The sequence below is a fragment of the Buteo buteo genome, chromosome 9 (genome assembly GCF_964188355.1).
Source record: "Buteo buteo chromosome 9, bButBut1.hap1.1, whole genome shotgun sequence".
NCBI classification, from domain to species: domain Eukaryota; kingdom Metazoa; phylum Chordata; class Aves; order Accipitriformes; family Accipitridae; genus Buteo; species Buteo buteo.
This window is the reverse complement of record NC_134179.1, coordinates 45214129-45232744: the sequence shown is the minus strand read 5'-3', so window position 1 is coordinate 45232744 and position 18616 is coordinate 45214129. Positions and strand designations below refer to the sequence as shown.

At 70.0% G+C, this 18616-nt stretch overlaps 2 protein-coding genes across 3 annotated transcripts; one reads left to right on the top strand and one right to left on the bottom strand.

Annotated features, from left to right (window-relative positions):
- The first annotated feature begins 3965 nt into the window (after positions 1–3965).
- On the top strand, positions 3966–6666 carry MIEN1 (migration and invasion enhancer 1). Its single transcript, XM_075036501.1, has 4 exons — positions 3966–4097; positions 4662–4759; positions 5255–5331; positions 5750–6666. The coding sequence occupies exons 1-4, from the start codon at positions 4006–4008 to the stop codon at positions 5831–5833; spliced, it is 351 nt and encodes a 116-aa protein (XP_074892602.1). The 5' UTR covers positions 3966–4005; the 3' UTR covers positions 5834–6666.
- Positions 6667–6930: 264 nt separating this feature from the next.
- ERBB2 (erb-b2 receptor tyrosine kinase 2) lies at positions 6931–17489 on the bottom strand. Of its 2 annotated transcripts, XM_075036491.1 has the most exons (27): positions 17314–17489; positions 14349–14500; positions 14074–14260; positions 13626–13763; positions 13442–13510; positions 12755–12867; positions 12514–12655; positions 12304–12420; positions 11991–12117; positions 11838–11911; positions 11663–11753; positions 11378–11577; positions 11158–11290; positions 10960–11050; positions 10718–10878; positions 10570–10617; positions 10329–10467; positions 10096–10218; positions 9913–10011; positions 9636–9821; positions 9387–9542; positions 9194–9269; positions 8946–9092; positions 8757–8854; positions 8511–8681; positions 8014–8287; positions 6931–7906 (listed from the first exon to the last, which is right to left on the bottom strand). In XM_075036491.1, the coding sequence occupies exons 1-27, from the start codon at positions 17384–17386 to the stop codon at positions 7563–7565; spliced, it is 3729 nt and encodes a 1242-aa protein (XP_074892592.1). In that variant the 5' UTR covers positions 17387–17489; the 3' UTR covers positions 6931–7562. The 2 variants fall into 2 exon arrangements, with proteins under 2 accessions (XP_074892592.1, XP_074892591.1); XM_075036490.1 differs by having other exon boundaries at positions 10718–11050.
- Between the last annotated feature and the right edge of the window lie 1127 nt (positions 17490–18616).

Here is an 18616-nt window from a genome sequence, read left to right as displayed (position 1 = left end):
GCTGCCCACCCTTGGCACCCTCCCGGGTGATGTTTTTGCCGGCGCCCAGACAAGCGGTGAGTCAGCGCGCGGCGGCGTGACTCAGCACCGCCCCGCCTGCCCCCAGCCCCCCGCGCCCCACGGGGGTCCGGCCAAGCCCCACGCGGCTGCCAAGGGTTGGGGCGTCCCCGTCCATCCGGCCCCGTCGCAATGCCGAAGCCGGAGGACAGGAGCGTGAGCCTGGCAGCGAGCGCAACCCCCTACGAGACAACCGAGAATCCCCCCACCCAGCGCCTCCGCGTCCCACAGGGGACCCTCGCCGGTGCCCCCACGTCCCCGCTGAGAGCCCGGTGGCACTGGGAGGTACCGGCTGAGCCGGACTGGGGCCGGCGGAGCTGAGTCGGGCTGAGCCAAACTGGGCCAAAGTGAGCCGGGCTGAACTTTGCCGGGCTGAGCCGCGGCGGGCGAGCGTGGCGCCGGCGGGAGCAGGAAGCGGAGCGTGGCGGCGGCCCAGCCCAGACACCTCCTCGGGTCCGGCCAAACCAGTTCTGGCGGCCGCTCCCAGCTCCACCTCACCGCGCTGGCATCCGGGCCGGGGCGGCCGCGCTGGCAGGCCGGGGGCGAGGGAGCCGGCACCCTCGCCCGCCGTGGGAACTGCCCCGAGCCCGCCTGCCGGCGCGGCCCCCCACACCGCGGCGTCACCCCTCGCCTCCGCCCGGCCGTCGGTGCCGGCGCCCACGCGGTGCTGCAGCGCTCGGGGGGACGCGTGGACGCCGGCCAGCGCTCCGGTTTCGGCCCCAAAACGATTCGGAACGGGGCTGCGGGATGCGCACGGCCGTGGGCCAGCCCTGCCACGGCACGGCACGGCTCGGCACGGCCGGCCCCGCCACCGGTCGCCTGGGCCAGGCAGGGGCAGGAACAGCCCGGCCACGGCGGCGTGGGGCCGTCCGGCACGCGGCACACGTAACACACGCGCGGCGCCCGCGGCCGTGCCGGCAGCGCTCGGTGGCCACGGGCGTGCACGCACCAGGTCCCGCCGTTCCCGGAATGCCGCACGGGGCCGGGTTAATCATTCACCCGCTGCCCGTCCCTGTCCCCATCCCCGTCCCCCGCCTCCCGGCCAGCTCGGGGTCCAAGTCCATGGCCGGGCAGGACCGATGCCATCACGCGGCTGCCACCATCATCCCCATCCCATCGTTCCATCCTTGTCCCTGCCACGTCCCCATCCCTGCCCCGGCCGTCCCACCGGTACGGACCCTCCGCTCCATCCCCGCTCCCCTGCCCTGGCCGTGCCGGAGGGGCCGGGTCGGGGTCTCCCTGCCTGGCCAGGCCCCCCGGGGTGAGCCTGGGGACATGGGGGACAGCCAGAGGTCACGTAGGGTGATGCTGGCCACGGTGGGACACGGTGCAGGGACATCCCAAGCCATGCAGGAGACACCGGAGGGGCTGACGGGAGATGTGACAGATAGGGACCCCACGGGGCCCTGGGACGGTGGCACAGCCCCGATGCCAACCCGCCAGCCCATCACCGTGGCCTCAGGTCACCCCGGTGCCGGCCCTGTCCTGGTGGCCGTGACGGGGCTCTGATGGGGCGGTGATGATGGTGGGGGGACACAGGGTGTCCCTGGGGTCTGGGACAAACAGGAGGACCGGGGCCTTGGGGCTATGGGGCAAGGGGACCAGGGCCACCAGGGTTATGGGGTGGGAGGCGACTGGAGGGTGTCAGAACTATAGGGCTGGGTCCCAGGGCCACCATGTTTACGGAGTACGGGTCCAGGGCCACCAGGTTTAGGGGACAGGGTCCCAGGGCCACCAACATCAAGGGATGGGGTCCCAGGGCCACCAATACTAAGGGATGGGGTCCCGGGGCCAGCAGGACTGTGGGGAGGGGGACTGGAGGTTGTTGAGGCTATGGGATGGGGTCCCAGGGCAACCAGGGCTATAGGGCAGGGAGACCAGAGCCACCGGGGTTACGGGAAGGATGCCAGAGCCACCAGGATTATGGGATAGGGTCCCAGGGCCACCAGGGCTACAGGGCAGGGGGACCGGAGCCACCAGGGCTATTAGACAGGGTCCCAGGGCTACCAGGGCTATAGGGCAGGGGAACAGGGGCCACCAGGGCTATGGGATGGGGTGCCAGGGCCACTAGGGCTACAGGGCAGGTTCCCAGGGTTACCAGGGCTATTAGATGGGGTCCCAGGGCCACCAGAGCTGTGGGGCAGTGGTCCCAGGGCTACAGGGCTATGGGATGGGGTCCCAGGGCCACCAGGGCTACAGGGCAGGTTCCCAGGGCTACCAGGGCTATGGGATGGGGTCCCAGGACCACCAGGGCTACAGGGCAGGTTCCCAGGGCTACCAGGGCTATGGGATGGGGTCCCAGGACCACCAGGGCTACAGGGCAGGTTCCCAGGGCTACCAGGGCTATGGGATGGGGTCCCAGGACCACCAGGGCTACAGGGCAGGTTCCCAGGGCTACCAGGGCTATGGGATGGGGTCCCAGGACCACCAGGGCTACAGGGCAGGTTCCCAGGGCTACCAGGGCTATGGGATGGGGTCCCAGGGCCACCAGTTGTGGGCAGGGGTGCCGGTGGGTACCGAGATGGTGGGACAAGGCTCCCCGGGCGACGGGGGCGGCAGGACCGGGGTTGTGGAGGCTGCGGGGCGACGGCGGCGGCGAGGCCGAGCCGGGGCGGCAGAGGAGGAGGAAGAGCCGGGAGGAAGGTGGGAGGGAAGAGGCGGGGGCGCAGCGGGGGGCCAGGGTCATGCCGGCGGGATGAGGGCCTACATCCCGGGATGGCCAGCGGCCCCACGGTGCGGGGGACCCCCACCCCGGCCCCGTTCCTACCTGCAGGCGCCCGCCGTGTCCCGCCACCCTCCCGCCGGACCGGGGATTCCTGTTCTCCCCGGCTTTATCTACCTGCGCCAGCTCCCGCCCCCGCCTGACATCATGCTGCCCCAGGCCGGCTGCCCGGCACCCAGCCCCCCCCCCCCTCTGCCACCCAAGGGTGCCCACCCCCCCGAACCCCCAGCCTTGGGATGGGGCATCCAGCCTGGCCCCATGCCAGCACGGGGGGGGGGGTTCCAAGCCCCCCCCACCCCAAAGCTGCCTCCCAGGACCCTGCAGTGGTGATGGGGAGTTTCCCACAATGCACCGGGGTGACCCCAGAGCCAGGCGGGGGGGGCAGACCTGGGGGGGGTCCAGGCATCCTGCAGCCCCACTGGGACCGTGGCTGTCCTGGGGGTGTAAGTCCGGCATGGCCCAGCCTGGCCCCCCCCGGGGGTCCCCAGCCCCAGGCTGGGGGGTTTGGGTCGGTGCTCCCCTGGGACCCCACCCGGGGCGGGGGCTGGAAGGGCCCCACGGGTCTCCGTGGGGTGGGGGGTCCCACGGCGTCAGCCCAGGGACTGGGGCAGGTGGGGACCCCGGGGGGGGTGTCTCATGGGGGGTCTCATGCAGATGGCAGGGTCCCCTGGGGTATGGAGGGCTCTGGGGACCCCACTGGGGGGGTGGGCTATGGGGTGGGACCAGTGGGACGTGTGGGGGTCCCTTTGGGGAGCTGGGGGGGTCCCGTGGAAACAGAGGGTGGGGTCCCCTGTGGGTGTCCTCACAGGGGACGTGCGTGTCCTCATGGGGTGCTTGTGCCCCACAGAGTCCCCAGAGGTGTCCCCACGGGGGCGTCAGGGGCTCCCCGCGGGGGCTCTATGTGTCCGTGGGTGACCCCTGGGGTCGGGGGGGGGGGGGGGGGCGCCGAGGCCCTATAGGACTCCCACGGGGATGTTGCGGGGGGTCAGCGTGGCTGCCATGAGGGGAGGTGGGGGTCCCCTGGGTCTGCGGGGATCCCCACGGGACTGCGGAGCTCCCGCGGGGGTCGGTGCGGCCCCGCGGGGACCCGGCGGGCGCTGCGCGTTCCTCCCGCCAGCAGGTGGCGCAACGCGACCCGCCCGGAGCAGACGAGGGGGAGCGGCCGGAAACGCCGCGTCACGTGGTAGCACCCGGAAGCGGCGGGCTGAGCGGCGGGACCGGGGGCAATGAGCGGCGGGGCCGAGGAGGAGACGGCGGTGGCGGCGGCCGGGGCTGAGGCTGAGGCCGAGCGGCGGGTCCGCATCGTGGTGGAGTATTGGTGAGCGTCAACGCCGGGCCCGGGCTCCTTCCCTCGGGGTCGCGGCGGCGGTGCCGGGGGCGAAGAGCCGGGGGGACGACGACGAGGGGCCTTCGGGGGTGTGAGGGACCCGGAGGGGACGGTGGGGTGGGAGAGACGGGGATATTGGGGTGCTGAGGGCAGGAACTGGGGGACGGGGCATGTGTGGGCCTGGAGGTTGAGGGGGGGCTGATGGGGGAGCTCTGCGGGGCGGGGTGGGGGGGGGGGAATTGGAGTGGACAGGATTCGGTGGGCCGTAGGGGAATGGGATATGGGGGGGGCTGAGGGGTGTAGGGAGCTGGGTAGTGTAGGAGCTGGGGGGCTTGTGGGGAGGAGGGAGGGAGTGCAGCGAGGTAGGAGGGGTTTTGGAGGCGCAGGGGGCTGTTGTGGAGGATGTGGGGGTGCAGGCGGTAGCGGGGGAGGAAGATGCTTGGGGGGGTCCTTTAGTTTGGGGTAGGGTTGGACAGGGAGTGTCTGGGCGAGGGGTGTTGTCAGGGGCTCCCCATGCCGCGGACTCAGCTCTCACCTGCTTCTCCCCAAACCCAGCGAGCCCTGCGGCTTTGAGCCCACATACCAGGAGCTGGCAAGCGCCGTGAAGGAGGAGTACCCCGACATTGAGATCGAGTCCAGGCTGGGGGGCACAGGTAAGGGCCTGTGGCAGCTGGCGCCATGCAGGAGTCACTCCTGGGGTACGCTGCGGTTGGGGTGACCCCAGCCTGCCCCCACTGCAGTGCTGGGTGTCAGCCCTGTCTTTGGGGAGGGCAGAGGGGCTGAGCTGGTTTAAACTTTGTGGTGAGGCTGGGGGGCTTGTGCCCCAGTTGTGTGAGTGCTGCATATCACAGGGGCTACCCCTCACCGGGGTCTTGTTGGGTGCAGAGACTCTGGAGCCTGGGGGTCTGCCAGGAGCAGGGCAGGAGCCCCCTGAGCTCTCCAGGGGTGCACTGTGTGCTCTGCCAGCCCGGTCCTGTCACCGGGGGTACGGTCCGGTGGGTCTGGGGGTACCACCGTGTTGTTTCTGCCTCCTGGATGCTTGCGCCAGGGTTTAGTGTGGCAGGATCAGCTGCAGGATGGACATGGGGGTTGATGGCACTGCACGGGGCAGGAGCATGGCTTACAGCTTGGTCCTGTGTGCTTTTAAGGTGCCTTCGAGATAGAGATCAACGGGCAGCTGGTCTTTTCCAAGCTGGAGAATGGAGGTTTTCCCTACGAGAAGGACGTAAGTACCCAGCGCCACAGGGTCCTTGCGTCAGCCAGGCTGGTGGCCGCGGGGAGGTTTGTTTTTGCAGCAAGCTCCCGTGTGACCGCTTTTTCCCTCGACATCTCCATTTCATCAACCGCCAGCTCTGCCCAAGCTCCGGCGAAGCCTCCCAATCCCATCGGGCGTTGTTCCCCTTCCTGCCGGGACCCACTTCAGGTCCCACTGTGGTACAGTGCGAGCCTGAGCCACTGCTCTTGTGGGTAGAGGGGGGAAGGTTCCTGGAGCTCCTTCAGCATGACCGTGATTTGGGCCCATGGCACTGCCTGACCTGCATGTGTTGTGTCCGAGTGCTCCCAACCATTGCGTGTGTCCCCCAGTGTGCACCTTGTGGCGAGGGTGGCCTGGAGCGTGACCCCCCTCCCCTCTGTCTCCTCAGCTGATCGAAGCGATTCGCAGAGCGAGGAATGGGGAACCGCTGGAGAAGATCACCAACAGCCGCCCCCCCTGCGTCATCCTGTAGCCCTGCACCCAGCTGGGATCTCCCAGTGCCCTCGGCGTCCCCCCGCTTCGCTCCTCACTGCCTTCGTTAGCTTCCTGTATGACTGGGGATGGCGGGGGAGACTGGGCATGTCGAAGGAATGCGAGAGCGTAAGGAGCCTCCTAGGGAACGCCACCACTGCAGCACTGGGGGCGAGAGCTGGGATGGGCAGAGCTGTGGTACTGGTGTCACTGAGCTGGCTGTGCTGGGGGGGGCAGTTCTGGCCCATCTCTTTGGGTCCTGTGCCTGACCTGCTGTGGGGTGTAGCTGCGGCCTGGCGTGGCTCCCCTGCCTGCCTTTGCCTTCCCCCTTCCTCTGCATTTGCCTCCCCCCATGCCCAGCAGTGCAGGGGGGTTCTCCTCTCCCTCAGCCGCTGGGGATTTGGGGGCCCCCCATGAACGCTCTGCCCAGCCCTTGGGGGAGCCAGGTCGTGCATTGAAGGGAACTTTGCAGCTCCAGACCTCCCAGCAGGTTAATGCAGAGAAAAAAAACACTCGCTGTAAACTTTAGCGTGATTTGTTAATGATTAAAGTCTCTCCTGTCACTGTTTAAACCAGTGCAAGGGCAGCAGGGACCGGCTGCCCCAGCTGGGCATGGGAACCCCGGCTTGGCTCCGTCCCCACGGCCAAGAGGTTTATTTAATGGCCGTGAGCTTCCCCCACCTCCCCGTTCTCAGGCTGTTGGCTCTCGCTTTCCACTTGTAATGACTCTGCCCTTCGCCACAGGGTGGCTGAGCTGGCGGAGGGGTCCCCTATTTATTCTATACTGTGTATAAACCCAACAGCCCAGTGCTGAATAAAGAACAGAGGAGAACACGGCCCCTCTTGTGTCCCTCGACTGCAGGGGTGGGACACGGGCACCGAGGCGCAAAAGTGGGGTTGGATCAGGTCCCGTCTCCTGCCTGCCCTGTCCTTGGTCGGCAGCCAGGCAGGATCAGGACTTTTACCCTCTAGGTAAGCAGGTCCTGCCCTTCACTGTCTCCTCAGGTGGTGGCAGCTGAGGCCAGGAGGGAAGGGACACGATGGTCCCCGGGAGCTGTGCCAGCACTGGGGAAGGGGGAATCACACAGACAAGAGGAGTAGAAAAAAAAAAAAAACAATGTACAATTATCAAATATACATCTCGGTGCGATACAGTCGGCTTCAAAAGAATCCAGGAGGAGCCAGGACGCAAGCCCAGCGTCCACCTGCTCTCAGTGCAAGTCCGTGTGTCCCGACGCAACTGGGGCGCCGGGGGAGGAGGGCGGTGGTGGCGGTGACATTCACGGGATGAGCCGGACCGGGACAACCCTGGAGAGGCGGTTGGTGGTGGAGGAGCCTTTGGGGTGATGGTGGCGGGCTGTCCTTCTCCGGGCCGTGCTGGGGCTGAGCTCCGTGGGCTGCTCCTGGTCGCAATCTGAGCACCGTCCAGCTCAGCGCAGCTTGCGGCTCACCCTCGCCGATGCCCAGCTCTGGTGGGGGGCCCAGAGCAGCACCTGGCACGAAGGGTGACCTCTCTCTGTCCCCACACTTGCTGCCGCGCTGTCCTACAGCATCCTGAGCTCTCCCAGGTCTCTGTGGCTGGTGTCACCCCACGGCATTAGCATGGATGCCCCCCGGGGCAGAGGGGACAGCCGCCGGCCCTGCGTCCGCGGCTCACCGCATGCTGTCCCTCCCCAACCTGCCTCGGCAGAGTCGGTGTGCGTAGGGGGGGGTCTCTCCACGGCTCGGCCCTACGCGGCCGCGTCGTCAGGTCCGGCCAGGCCGAGGTACTCGGGATTCTCGGCTGTGGACGTCGTGCCGGGGCCGCCCTCAGGACCACCGGTCTTGGGGGGGTCCTGGTTCCAGTAGTAGGGGTTGTCGAAGGCCTGGCTGAAGGGGCCAGGGGCAGGCGGGCCAGGGGGTGCCAGGTACTCGGGGTTCTCCACAGCATGGCCGAAGGGTCCCGGGAAAGGGTGCTTGGCTTCCTTGATGAGCCCGTTCTTACCCTGGTGCCCTTTGGGCTTGTCTGGCGGGGATGGGGGTGCACGGGGATGCCGGGGTGGGGACCGCCGCTCCCCGGCCTGATTCACGTACTCTGCAGGGTCGAGGGATGAGTTAGGGAACACCGCGGCTGGGCTGGGTGATGGGGTGGGCAGGCAGCCCCCCCCCCCGCACCTGCAGGGACCCCCATCCCCTCCCTACCTGGCATGGCGGTGCGGGGGGCCGGGGTGGTGAAGCCCTCGGGGTCCAGGCCCTCGCTCTCCTCAGCCGTCAGCCCGGTGGGATCCTCGCTGTACCGCGGCAGGGTGCTGGGCTCCCGCACCGACGGGCTCTGCAGGGCCGCCTTGACCCCGCCGTCCCCCTCTGGCACCTCCGGCACGGGGCTCTCCGGACCCTCTGCCAGGCCCTGGGGGGGGAAGGGGAAGGCGGCCAAGCCCTCGCCCTCCTCCACGTCGGCCGGGGTCTCCGCCGTGCTCTGGGTGCGGGAGAAGGCACAGAGTCGGGCACTCGCAGCCCACACCGAGGACGCTGTCCTGGTGCCCACAGATGGGGTCTCAAGGCAGTGCGTGGGGGGCTTTGCACCCCACATCTCCCCAGCACAGACACGGCTGCAGCCTTGCCCTGGGCTGCCCCAGCACTGGGTCACCCCCCACCTCTGCCAGGAAAGGGGGGCCCCCCCCTTTCCCCATCCCACCTACCCGCGTGGAGGAGATGCGGCTGCGGTAGGTGGTGGAGGTCTCGGCGCTGAAGAAGCCCTGGTGAGGGACCAGGTACTCCTCGGCGTCAACCAGGTCATCCATGTCCTCCTCCTCGAGCAGGGCCCGGTAGAAGGTGCTGTCGATGGAGCCGGGCAGCCCGACCATGTCGTTCTGGGGGCGAGGGCAGCGGTCAGTGCTTGCACCGAGGTGCCGGCAGGGTGACAGGACCCCCGGGGACCTGCGTACCTGGATGACCACAAAGCGCTGGGGGTCCCGGGCCATGCGGGAGAACTCGGTGACCAGCTCCCGAAACTTGGGCCGGCACTCGGAGTCGATCATCCAGCCTGGGGCAGAGCCGGGCACCGTAAGGGCCGGGAATGAGGTGCTACCGTGGCACCCTGTCCCCGTGCCGTGTCCTTGTCCCCCTCCCCGTACATTTCACCATGATCATGTAGACGTCAATGGTGCAGATGGGCGGCTGCGGCAGCCTCTCGCCCTTCTCCAGCAGGTCGGGGATCTCCCGGGCAGGGATCCCGTCGTAGGGTTTTGCCCCGAAGGTCATCAGCTCCCACACGGTGACACCTGGGGGGGGACGGGGACAGGGACAGGGGTGAGTGATGCCCCGGGCCCCACTGCGCACCCCCCACGGTCCCCAGCCCAGGGACGGGGCCGCCCCGACGTACCGTAGCTCCAGACATCGCTCTGGTGCGTGAAGCGCCGGCGGAGGATGGACTCCAGCGCCATCCACTTGATGGGGACCTGGGACAGGGAGGACAGAGAAGTGAGCAGGATTTGGCCGGTGGGGGGTGGTCTGCTTGTCCCTGAGGGGGAGCATCATGGTCCCCATCACTCTGTCCCTGCATCCGCAAGCCCCACCTTGCCGCCGTCAGCGTGGTACTCGGTCTCATCGATGTCGAGCAGCCGGGCCAGCCCGAAGTCGGTGATCTTGACGTGGTTGGGGCTCTTGACGAGGACATTGCGAGCGGCCAGGTCCCGGTGCACCAGCCGCACCTCCTCCAAGTAACTCATCCCCTGCGGGTGGCATGTGTCAGGCTGGCTGCGTCCCCCCCCTCCCACCGTGACACCCACCCACCCAGGTCCCCCTGGACCCCCCCCCCGTCCTACCTTGGCGATCTGCACACACCAGTTGAGCAGGTCCTGGGAGCCGATGCGGTCCTTGTTCTCCCGCACGTAGTCCAGGAGGCAGCCGTAGGGCATCAGCTGTGTCACCAGCTGCACCGTGGAGGTCAGGCAGATGCCCAGCAGCCGGGACACGTAGGGGCTGCCCACCCCTGCCATCACGTAAGCCTCCTGCGGGCAGGATTGGGGGGGGGGGGGCGGTCAGGCTGGATGGGGGCTACCGCCGGCACCGCTCACCCACCGGCACCGCTGGCACACTCACGTCCAGGATCTCCTTGTTGGCTTTGGGCGACGTGTTCTCTCGCAAGACCTTGATGGCCACTGGGATCTTCACGCTCTCCCCGTCGGGGATCCAGATGCCCTGAGGGAGGGGGAACATGGGTGAAGGGGTGCGGAGAGGGGAAGGTCCCAACCCGCTGGCGGCGGCACCCCCCCGACCCCTCACCTTGTAGACGGTGCCGAAAGCGCCGGAGCCTAAGACTTTCACTTTTTTGAGCTCCGTCTCCTTCAGGATCCGCATCTGAGCCTGGTTGGGGAGGGCCCCGCTGGGCGTCAACGGCTCCACCAGCTGCGGGGCACGGACGGGTGAGGGGGGGGCCGGGGCTGGGCTCCTGGCACCCCCCCCGGCACTGGGGGTCCATCCCCCTCTGGAAGAGCCGCGAGTCCCGGCGTTCCCACCTCGGTCTCCTGCAGCAGGCGCCGCATGGTGTGCTTCCGCTCCTGCTGCCGCCGGCGCTTGACGCAGACGACGGTGATGAGCAGGAGGACGACAACCAGCAGAGCCCCCACCACGCCGGCGATGATGGACGTCACCTGGCTGCGAGATAGGACGTGACCGGGGTGGGGGTCCCGGCTGGAGGAGCCCCCCAGCACCCAGAGGGGTGGGAATCAGGGTGGCACCGGGCACCCGCGCTCGTACCTTGGCTTCTGGTCCACGGGACAGCCGTCCTCATCCCGGATCGTGCACCTGGGGACAGAGTGTGCAGCAGCAGCCCCCCTCTCAGCAGCCCCCCCGCGACCCCCTGCCCATGGCCGGCCGGACCCCCCCAACCCCCCCCAAGACTCACGAGTGGGTGCAGTTGGTGGGGCAGAGCTGGCAGACGCCGTCTTCGTCCGGGTACTTCCAGACGGGCACGAAGGAGGCGTCCGCCTTCACCCCGCTGGGGCAGCGCCGCACGCACTGCTGCGCGTCCTTGTAGTGGGCGCAAGCCACGCACTGGTCTGCCTCCTGCGGGGAGAGGTGGGGGGGGGGGGTTGTAAGGGACCCAGGGGTCCAGGGCCACCCCCCCACATCCCTCCCCATCCTCACCGATCCGAAGCAGGTCTCGGTGCCGTTCTGGGGTTGGCACTCGGGGTGACAGGGCAGGCACCGCGTCCCGTTGGCGTGTTCCCGGACGGCTCTGCAGGGCGAAGGGACCGTGGGGTGGGTGCAGCGATGGGGTCCCGGATCCCCTGCAGCGGGTGGGGGGGGGGGCTCTGCCCGCCGTCCCCGGTGCTCACCACTCACCCGTCCAGGAGGTTGCAGGAGGCGACGCACTCCTGGCCGCGCAGGAACCGCTCGCAGGCGACGCACTGGGTCGGACCGGGACCCCAGCAGTGCCCGTGGGCGCAGAGGTGGAAGCAGACCAGCCCCTCGCTCTCTGCAGGGGAACACCGTGAGCGACGGTGGGGGGGGGGTGCCCGCCGGTTCCCCCCTCCTAACCCCATCCCCCATGGGTGCTGCTTACCGCACTGTTCGGGGGGCTTGTTGTGGGTCTGGAAGAGGCGCTGGCGGGGGTTACGGAAGATGCTGCCCCACGGCACCTTCTGGAGGAAGCAGAGCTGGGGGTTGTGGTGGACGAGCACCATCCCGCTGCTGATCTCCTGCAGGGCACGGAGCCCCAGCGCCCGCACCGCCAGGTCCCGCAGCGTCAGCGAGTAGGCGCCGCTGCCGAGACACCGCCGGGTGAACGCGTGCGGACCACCGCCACCACCCCCCCCCCCGTGTCCCCCCACCCCGCGTCCCCGCTCACTTGTGCAGCACGCGGCCCCGGATGACCCGCAGGTTTTGGAAGACACCCAGGTCCTGCAAATCGGGCGGCCAGGCGGCGATGTAGAGGAAGCCTGTAGGGAGCCGAGCGTCACCACCCCGTGTGTGTCCCCCCCCCGCATCCAAAGCCCCCAGCCCCTGGCTCCCTCCGCGCTCACCCGTCAGCTCTTCCAGGCTCTCGAAGATCCGCAGCAGTTTGGGGTCCAGGGGCGGCGTGTTGGTGCTGGGGTCCCTGCCAGGGATGGGAGGGAGGTTGCGGGGGGTGTCCTGGCAGCTGCCCACAGGCGTGGGGGGGGGGACAAGGAACTTACCCAGCGAAGGTCTCGGGCAGGAAGGCCAGGCTGCCGAAGATCTTGGTGCAGCCGGCGAAGTGCTGGATGTTGGAGGCATTCACGGCGCGGACGCCCTTGAGGAAATCCACTCCCAGCCCGTAGCACACTGCAGGGGGGGGCACAGCAGGGCTGGGGTGCTCCGCCGGGACCCCCACTCCCCCAAAACACTCACTGCTCCTGCCCCACCGGCCATGGAGGCTCACCCCCCCACCCAGGGCATAGCCAGAACCCCCCACACCCCCTTGGGGTCCCCAGAACCACCACCTCCTTAGGTGCCGGGGGGGCTGCTCACCCTCCGGGCAGGGTTTGCTGCACTTCTCGCATTTCTGGACGTTGTTGACTGTGACCTCCTGGCTGTTCTGGGGGCACACGAGGGTGCAGGACCCCACCTCCGTTGCGAGGTAGTTATCTGGGGGAGGGGGGCAGAGGGGGAGGTCAAGGCCACGGCGGTTCGGCACCGGACACCCCCCCCCACGCCACCCAGAGCCGGCACGGCACTCACAGGGACACTGGCTGACGCAGCTGGCACCGAAGGTGTAGCGCCCGTCGCGGTTGGGCACCGACTCGAAGGTGTCGGAGTTGTAGATGACGAGGGGGGGACAGTGCAGCTCGCAGATCCCGCTCCGGTTGAAGTTCAAGCACGCCTTGAGGGGGGGGACAACAGCTGGCGTGAGACTCCGGCATCCCGTACACCCCCCGGGATCCCCCCCCCATCCCCGGTGCCCCCCATCCCCGGTACGCACCAGGCAGTCGGAGTGCTTGGGGCCGGTGCAGCCGGCGGCACACTGCTCGTGGCAGCAGTCCGTCGGCTTCGTGCCCTTGCAGCGGGGGCAGCCGTGGCAGATGCTGTTGGTTACTGGCGGGGGGGGGGGGGAAAGAGGAACACGGTGGGGAACGGGGACCCCGACAGCGGCTTCCCCCCCCTCCAGGGGATGTGGGGGTCCCCAAGATGAGGAGCTGGGGGGGGTAGGTGGGTTCCCAGGGCAGGGAGCTGGGGCGGGGGGGGGGGGTGTCCCTGTGGTGGGGATTCGGGTGCCAGGCGGGGACAGTGGGGCAGGGATGGGGAGGGGAAAGTGGGGACCCCCAGGGCAGGGATTTGGGGGTGTAAGCAGAGGCCCTGGGGGGAGATTTTGGGGGTCGCTGGGGCAGGCATTTGGGTGCCAAGTAGGGGTCAATGGGACGGGGATTTGGGGGGATGGGTGGGGGTCTCCAGAGCAGGGATTCTGGGGGGCTCATGGGGAGTTGGGGGGGGGGCAAGTGGAAGGTCCAGGGAGTCGCTGGGGCCAGGATTTAGGTGGCAAGTAGGGGTCAATGGGGCAGAGACATGCAAAAGGGGGGGGGGGGTGTCCCAGGGATTTTGAAGGACCCCACAGAGCAGGGGCTTTGGGGGTCCCTGGGGGGGCAGAACTGGCTGCGGGCCCCGTACTCACGCGTCTGGCAGTCCTGCGGCCCCTCGCCCCAGCAGCGCCCCTCGGCACACAACGCCCGGCAGTCGGGACCTGTGCCGGGGCGGGGGGGGAGCGGTGAGCAGGCAAATGCCATGGGGTAATGGCAACCCCCGGACCCCCTCCCTCAGTAAAAGACCCCCTGCCCCGCTGGGGTGCCAGTGCTCACAGCTGCGGTTGCGGGTGCTCTCCACCCGGGTCTCTCCGCGGAGCTCGTTGTGCCGGTGGAAGATGTCGGACCACAGGATGGTCTCCTGGAAGCAGAGCTGGGGGTTCCTCTCGATGCGCACCCCCCCCTTCAGGATCTCTGTGCAGGGACAGCATTGGGGGGCATATCAGCATGGGGATGGAGCGGGGGGGGGGGGTCGTCCTGCAGCCCCATGGGGACTCCCAGCCCTGGGCAAGGACCTGGAGCCCCATGGGGACACCCAACCCTGGATGGGGGACCTGCCACCCCATGGGGACCACCCAGCCCCAGGGCAGGGGCTATACCGGGGACTGGCAGCCCCAGGCAGGACCAGCAGCCCCGTGCGCCCACCCCAGGCAAGACCCGTCAGCTCCCAGCCCCGGCAGCAGCAACCCGCAGCCCCGAGCGCCCCGGGGAAGGGATCCCCGACCTGTGAGATGCCGCATGCCGAGCTGGCGTAGCCCCGGCGTGCCGGCGGGGCCGGCGTTGCCCACCACGGCCAGGGCGTAACGCTCCTGGAAGAGCTGCGTCCCCCGGATGATGCGCAGGCTCTGCAGCTCCAGCCGGCTCACTTGGTTCTCCGCGATCAGCACGTAGCCCTGCACCTCCTTGATATCCTGGGGATGGGGAGGGATGGGGGGGGGGGGGTGTGATGGGTCGGCCGGACCCCCGCCACCACCCCGGGGCGTCCCCCACCCTGCGCACCTTGAGGAAGGTGGTGTCGGCGTCGGGGGGCAGGTAGGTGAGCTCCAGGTTGCCCTGCACCACCTGGCAGCCCTGGTAGAGGTGCCGCAGGGTCTCGTAGTGGCTTTCGGGGCTGGAGGGACGCAGCAGCTTCATGTCGGTGCCCGTGCAGACTGCGGGGACGGGAGCGGGAGCTCAGCGGGTTCCCCTTCGCCTGGCCCATCCTCGCCCCCGCGGGGAAACCGAGCCGGCGGCGGCACCGGCCTCCGCAGGAAACGCTGCGGGATCCGGCGGCGGCCGTTTATCTCCGGGGCTGCTTCCAACAGCTTCCGATGGGCTTCCTGGATCGCCGCTCCCCCGGCTCCCACCCCGGCACGCGGCGAAGCGGCTCCCGCTTTGGCACCAGGCCCCGGCACGAGGGACGGCCGAGGGACGACGTCGCCCCGTGCCCGCGGTGGGCGTCGGGTGCTGCTGCGGGGGGGGTGCCAGGCTGGGACCCATAAGAACCGGCCGTGCCGGGGGGCCGGAGCGGGGGGCTGCGGGCAGGAATGCTCTGCCCACGCCGGCGAGGCGGGGGGGCCACGCCAAGACAAGACCCGATTGTTGAGCAGCGGTGACGGCTGCTGCCGGAGCCTGGCCGGCCCCATCCCACGGCGGGGGCTGCTGCTGGCCGGGAGACCATCCCCGGGGCATCGGGTCGGGTGGGGGGGATGCAGGGTAAGGGGAGGTGGGGGGGTGCAGGAGCCCGCCCTGGGCCGGGCTGGTGAGTCACGGCCGCGGGTGGCACGGGGCCCCCGGCCGCCCGCTCCCAGCAGGAACCGCCTTTTCAGGTCGGGCGTGTTTGGGGAGCAGCGGTGACGCAGGGCTGGCGGGCACGGCCCAGCCCCGGCGCGCCCGCAGCCCCCGGCACCCCGCCACCACGCCGGGGTGACCCCCATCCCCGACACGCAAGACCCCAATCCGGCTCTGAAACTGACCCCGACCCCGGCACTGAGCCACCACCGTCCCCTCCCCGGGCATGGGGCAGGGGGACACCGAGGCAGACGGGGATCAGGCAGCCGTGCCCTGCTCTCTGCCCAGGGCAGGGGTTTGGCGTCCCGGTCTCCGGCTGGAGGGGGCTGCCGGCCGTGCCGCGGCTGAGTGACAGCCCCCGGTGCCGGCAGCTGCCTGCACAGCCTCATGGCGGGGGGACCAGGCTGGCAGCCACCTCCTCTGCCTGTTCCAGGGCCGCTGAGCCAGGGAGAACCCCCCCCCCACAAGCAAAGCCAAGGAGGAAGAAGCTCTCCGAATTCGGGGTTCAGCTCTCACCCCACCGCGGTGGCCTCGGCTGGGCAGCGGAGGGTCCCCCCCGTACCCCCGGGAGGAAACCGCGCTGTTGCGGCAGGCGGCCAAAGCTCAAGGTCTGCCTTCCACCTGCCCCGCGGCGCGGGCAGAAGATGCCGAGAGCTTTCCCAGGGCGAAGGGCAGGCGGGACGGGCGAGCGGCGGCGGGGCCAGATCCTGGTGGGATCCCGGCTCCGTCCCGTGGGCTTCGGCCCTGTCTGCTCCTCCGGGTCCCTGGCCGGGCACCGGGAAGGGCGGTCAATGATCCATCCTGCCTGGCTCGCTCTGGTGGGTAGCGCCGCCACGGATCGCCCCGTCTGCCCGCAGGCAGCCGCCGAGGTGTCCGGCAAAGCCCGTCGGCCACGTGCCCCTGGGGCTGCCCCAGGTCCGGTGCTCCTTGAGCTGGGGCTGCCGGTCAACACCTCCCAGCCAGCACACGGATCCGACCCCAGGGACAGGGTTGGGGCTGAGGGGGCACACCAGCGTGTCCCCAGTCTGGAGCCGGGAGCTCCCCCCGGCACAGACCCTCTGAGCGGGGCGAGCCGTGGGGTGCCGGGAGCGGAGACCCCCCCGGCGAGTCCCCACGTCCCTGCCCCACGACCCTGCACCGGCTCAGCCCCGCCAGGCATTTGCTTCCCAAAACTCCACCAGTGCTGGACCTACCCCCCCAAAACTGGGCTGGCATGGAGGCAGCGGGCAGGCCCGGAGCAGGCAGTGGGGTCAAATCCCACCGGTCATTTTTTGGGGCTGCTGATGCCAACTTTGGGGTCACCAGCCCCGTCCCCTCGCTGTCCCTCGTCCCCTGCCAGCCCCGTTCCCTTGTGCCCGGCCGAGGCCTCGGGACAGGCAGGGCTCCCGTCCAGGCTGCTCCCGCTCCCTCCCCGGCCGCTCTCCCGGGCTGGGCAGGGTGCGGCACGTCGAGAATGTGGATGGGAGCGACGGGGACGCACCCACTCACCCACCCACCCACCCACCCACCTACCCGCTCCGTCGGGCACCGCGCCTGCCCCAGCACCCCACGGCTCCCTGCCCTGCACCCCAAAACCTTCCCGTGGTTCCGGGGAAAGGAACCCCGAGAAGTTGGGGTCCCCCCGTTCCCGTTTCCCCAGACGTTACCGGAGCCCTTGGGAGCACCCGCAGCCGGGGGGGGGTGTGTGTGGGGGGGTGTCCCCCAAACTCCTCCCGGGGCAGCGGACCCGAGGCTCGTCCCGTTCGGGGGGGGGGCCGGGGCACAGCGGGCAGGGCAGCCCCGTCCGGCCCAGCGCCTCCCAGTCCAGCCCCGTCCGGCCCCCCAGCCCCTGCGGGCGATGGCGGCGTGGGGCCGCCGGGGACGCGCTGCCCGCGGCGGGGAGAACTGGGGCGGGGGGGGGGACGACACGGGACGGTGCCGTCCCTTTCAACCGAGCAGCCCCCGCGCACCCCGCAGCTACCTCCCGATCCGCACCCCCCCCCCCGCCCCGGTTCCCCCCTCGGCGTCCCGTGTCCCCCCTCCCCGGTGCCGGTCGCTCCGGTGCAAAACTTTGCACAAAGTCCCGCCGCCGAGGGGACGCTCCCGCGGCCGGGTGTCCTCCCGATTCCCGGTGTCCTCCCGTTCCCCGGTGTCGTGAGTGGGTACGTGTGTGTGCCCCCCACCCCACCCCCCGCGCTGTCCCGGTGGGACCCACCTTCGGCGGCGGCGGCGGGGCAGAGGACGGCGAGCAGCAGCCCGGCGCCGAGGCAGCCTCCGGCGGGGATCATGGTGCTCAACGCGGGCCGCGGCCCATGGCCCCCCCCCCCTCCTCCCCGGGCCGCTCCGGGAAAGTTTGCGGTGCGGAGCCGCCGCCTCCCGCCGCTCCCGGGCTCCGCCTCGCGGGGCCGCGCCGCGCTCCCGGACCCGGACCCGGCCCCGGGCGAGGGCGCGCCGCCCGCCGCAACACACACCCCCCCCCCGCGCGCGCTCCCGCCGCCCGCGCGCGCTCCCGGAGCCCCCCACCCCCCCTCCCGGTGCTCCCCCGTCCCGGGGTTCTACTGGGGGTGGGGTGCGGAGGCTTCGCTGGGGGGTCGCCTGGATTGGGGGGGGGGGAAGGCGGACAACGAGCCCCGTCACCGGTGCAGGGGAAGGGGGATGGGGACGGGGATGCTGCTCCGGGGTTTGGGGGGGACAGGCCCGGGGGGGGGACACACAGGCCTGGCACCGAGAGACAGTCCTGGGGTACGGGGACAGACCGGGGGTACGGGGACAGACGAGGGGTATGGGGACAGACACAGGGTACGGGGACAGACGCAGGGTATGGGGACAGACCGGGGGTACGGGGACAGACATGGGGTATGGGGACAGACACGGGGTACGGGGACAGACGCGGGGTACGGGGACAGACGCGGGGTACAGGGACAGACATGGGGTACGGGGACAGTCCTGGGGTTTGGGGACAGTCCTGGGGTTTGGAGACAGACACAGGGTACAGGGACAGACGTGGGGTACGGGGACAGACGCGGGGTACAGGGACAGACCTGGGGCATGGGGACAGAGACAGGGTACGGGGACAGACCCGGGGTATGGGGACAGTCCTGGGGTTTGGGGACAGACCCAGGGTATGGGGACAGACCCGGGGTACAGAGGCAACCTGGCCGCATTCAACAGGTCCCCAGTGAGGTGGCCTGGAGCTGGCGTTTGTCCTCCACCCCGGCCACAAGCCACCGGTGCACCCTTCTCCGCTGCCCTGGGTGCACGGGGACGTGGGGTCCCCCGGGAGCATCGCAGCCTGCGATGGCGACCCCCGACCCCCCCAGCCGGGCAGAACAGGGGGCATCATGGCCGGGAGCAGCCGTGTCGAGGGGTGGGTGGCCGGGACAGGACCCCCGTGTGGGGCTGGTTCTTCCCGTCATGTCCCCATCGGCTGCCCCCTCCCCTGCTTCCACCGTGGCCGCCCGCAGCCCCCCAGGGAAGAGCCGACCCCCGGCCAGGCTGGAGAAGGGGGCTCCAGTGCC

Coding starts and splice junctions, on each gene's coding strand:
- MIEN1 (XM_075036501.1), top strand. CDS start 4,006: ATGAGCGGCGGGGCCGAGGAGGAGACGGCGGTGGCGGCGGCCGGGGCT. Junction 4,098..4,661: donor CGCATCGTGGTGGAGTATTG/GTGAGCGTCAAC, acceptor CCCCAAACCCAG/CGAGCCCTGCGGCTTTGAGC. Junction 5,332..5,749: donor GTTTTCCCTACGAGAAGGAC/GTAAGTACCCAG, acceptor CTGTCTCCTCAG/CTGATCGAAGCGATTCGCAG.
- ERBB2 (XM_075036490.1), bottom strand. CDS start 17,386: ATGATCCCCGCCGGAGGCTGCCTCGGCGCCGGGCTGCTGCTCGCCGTC. Junction 10,468..10,569: donor CCCGTGGACCAGAAGCCAAG/GTACGAGCGCGG, acceptor CCTATCTCGCAG/CCAGGTGACGTCCATCATCG. Junction 9,822..9,912: donor CCAACAAGGAGATCCTGGAC/GTGAGTGTGCCA, acceptor TCCTGCCCGCAG/GAGGCTTACGTGATGGCAGG.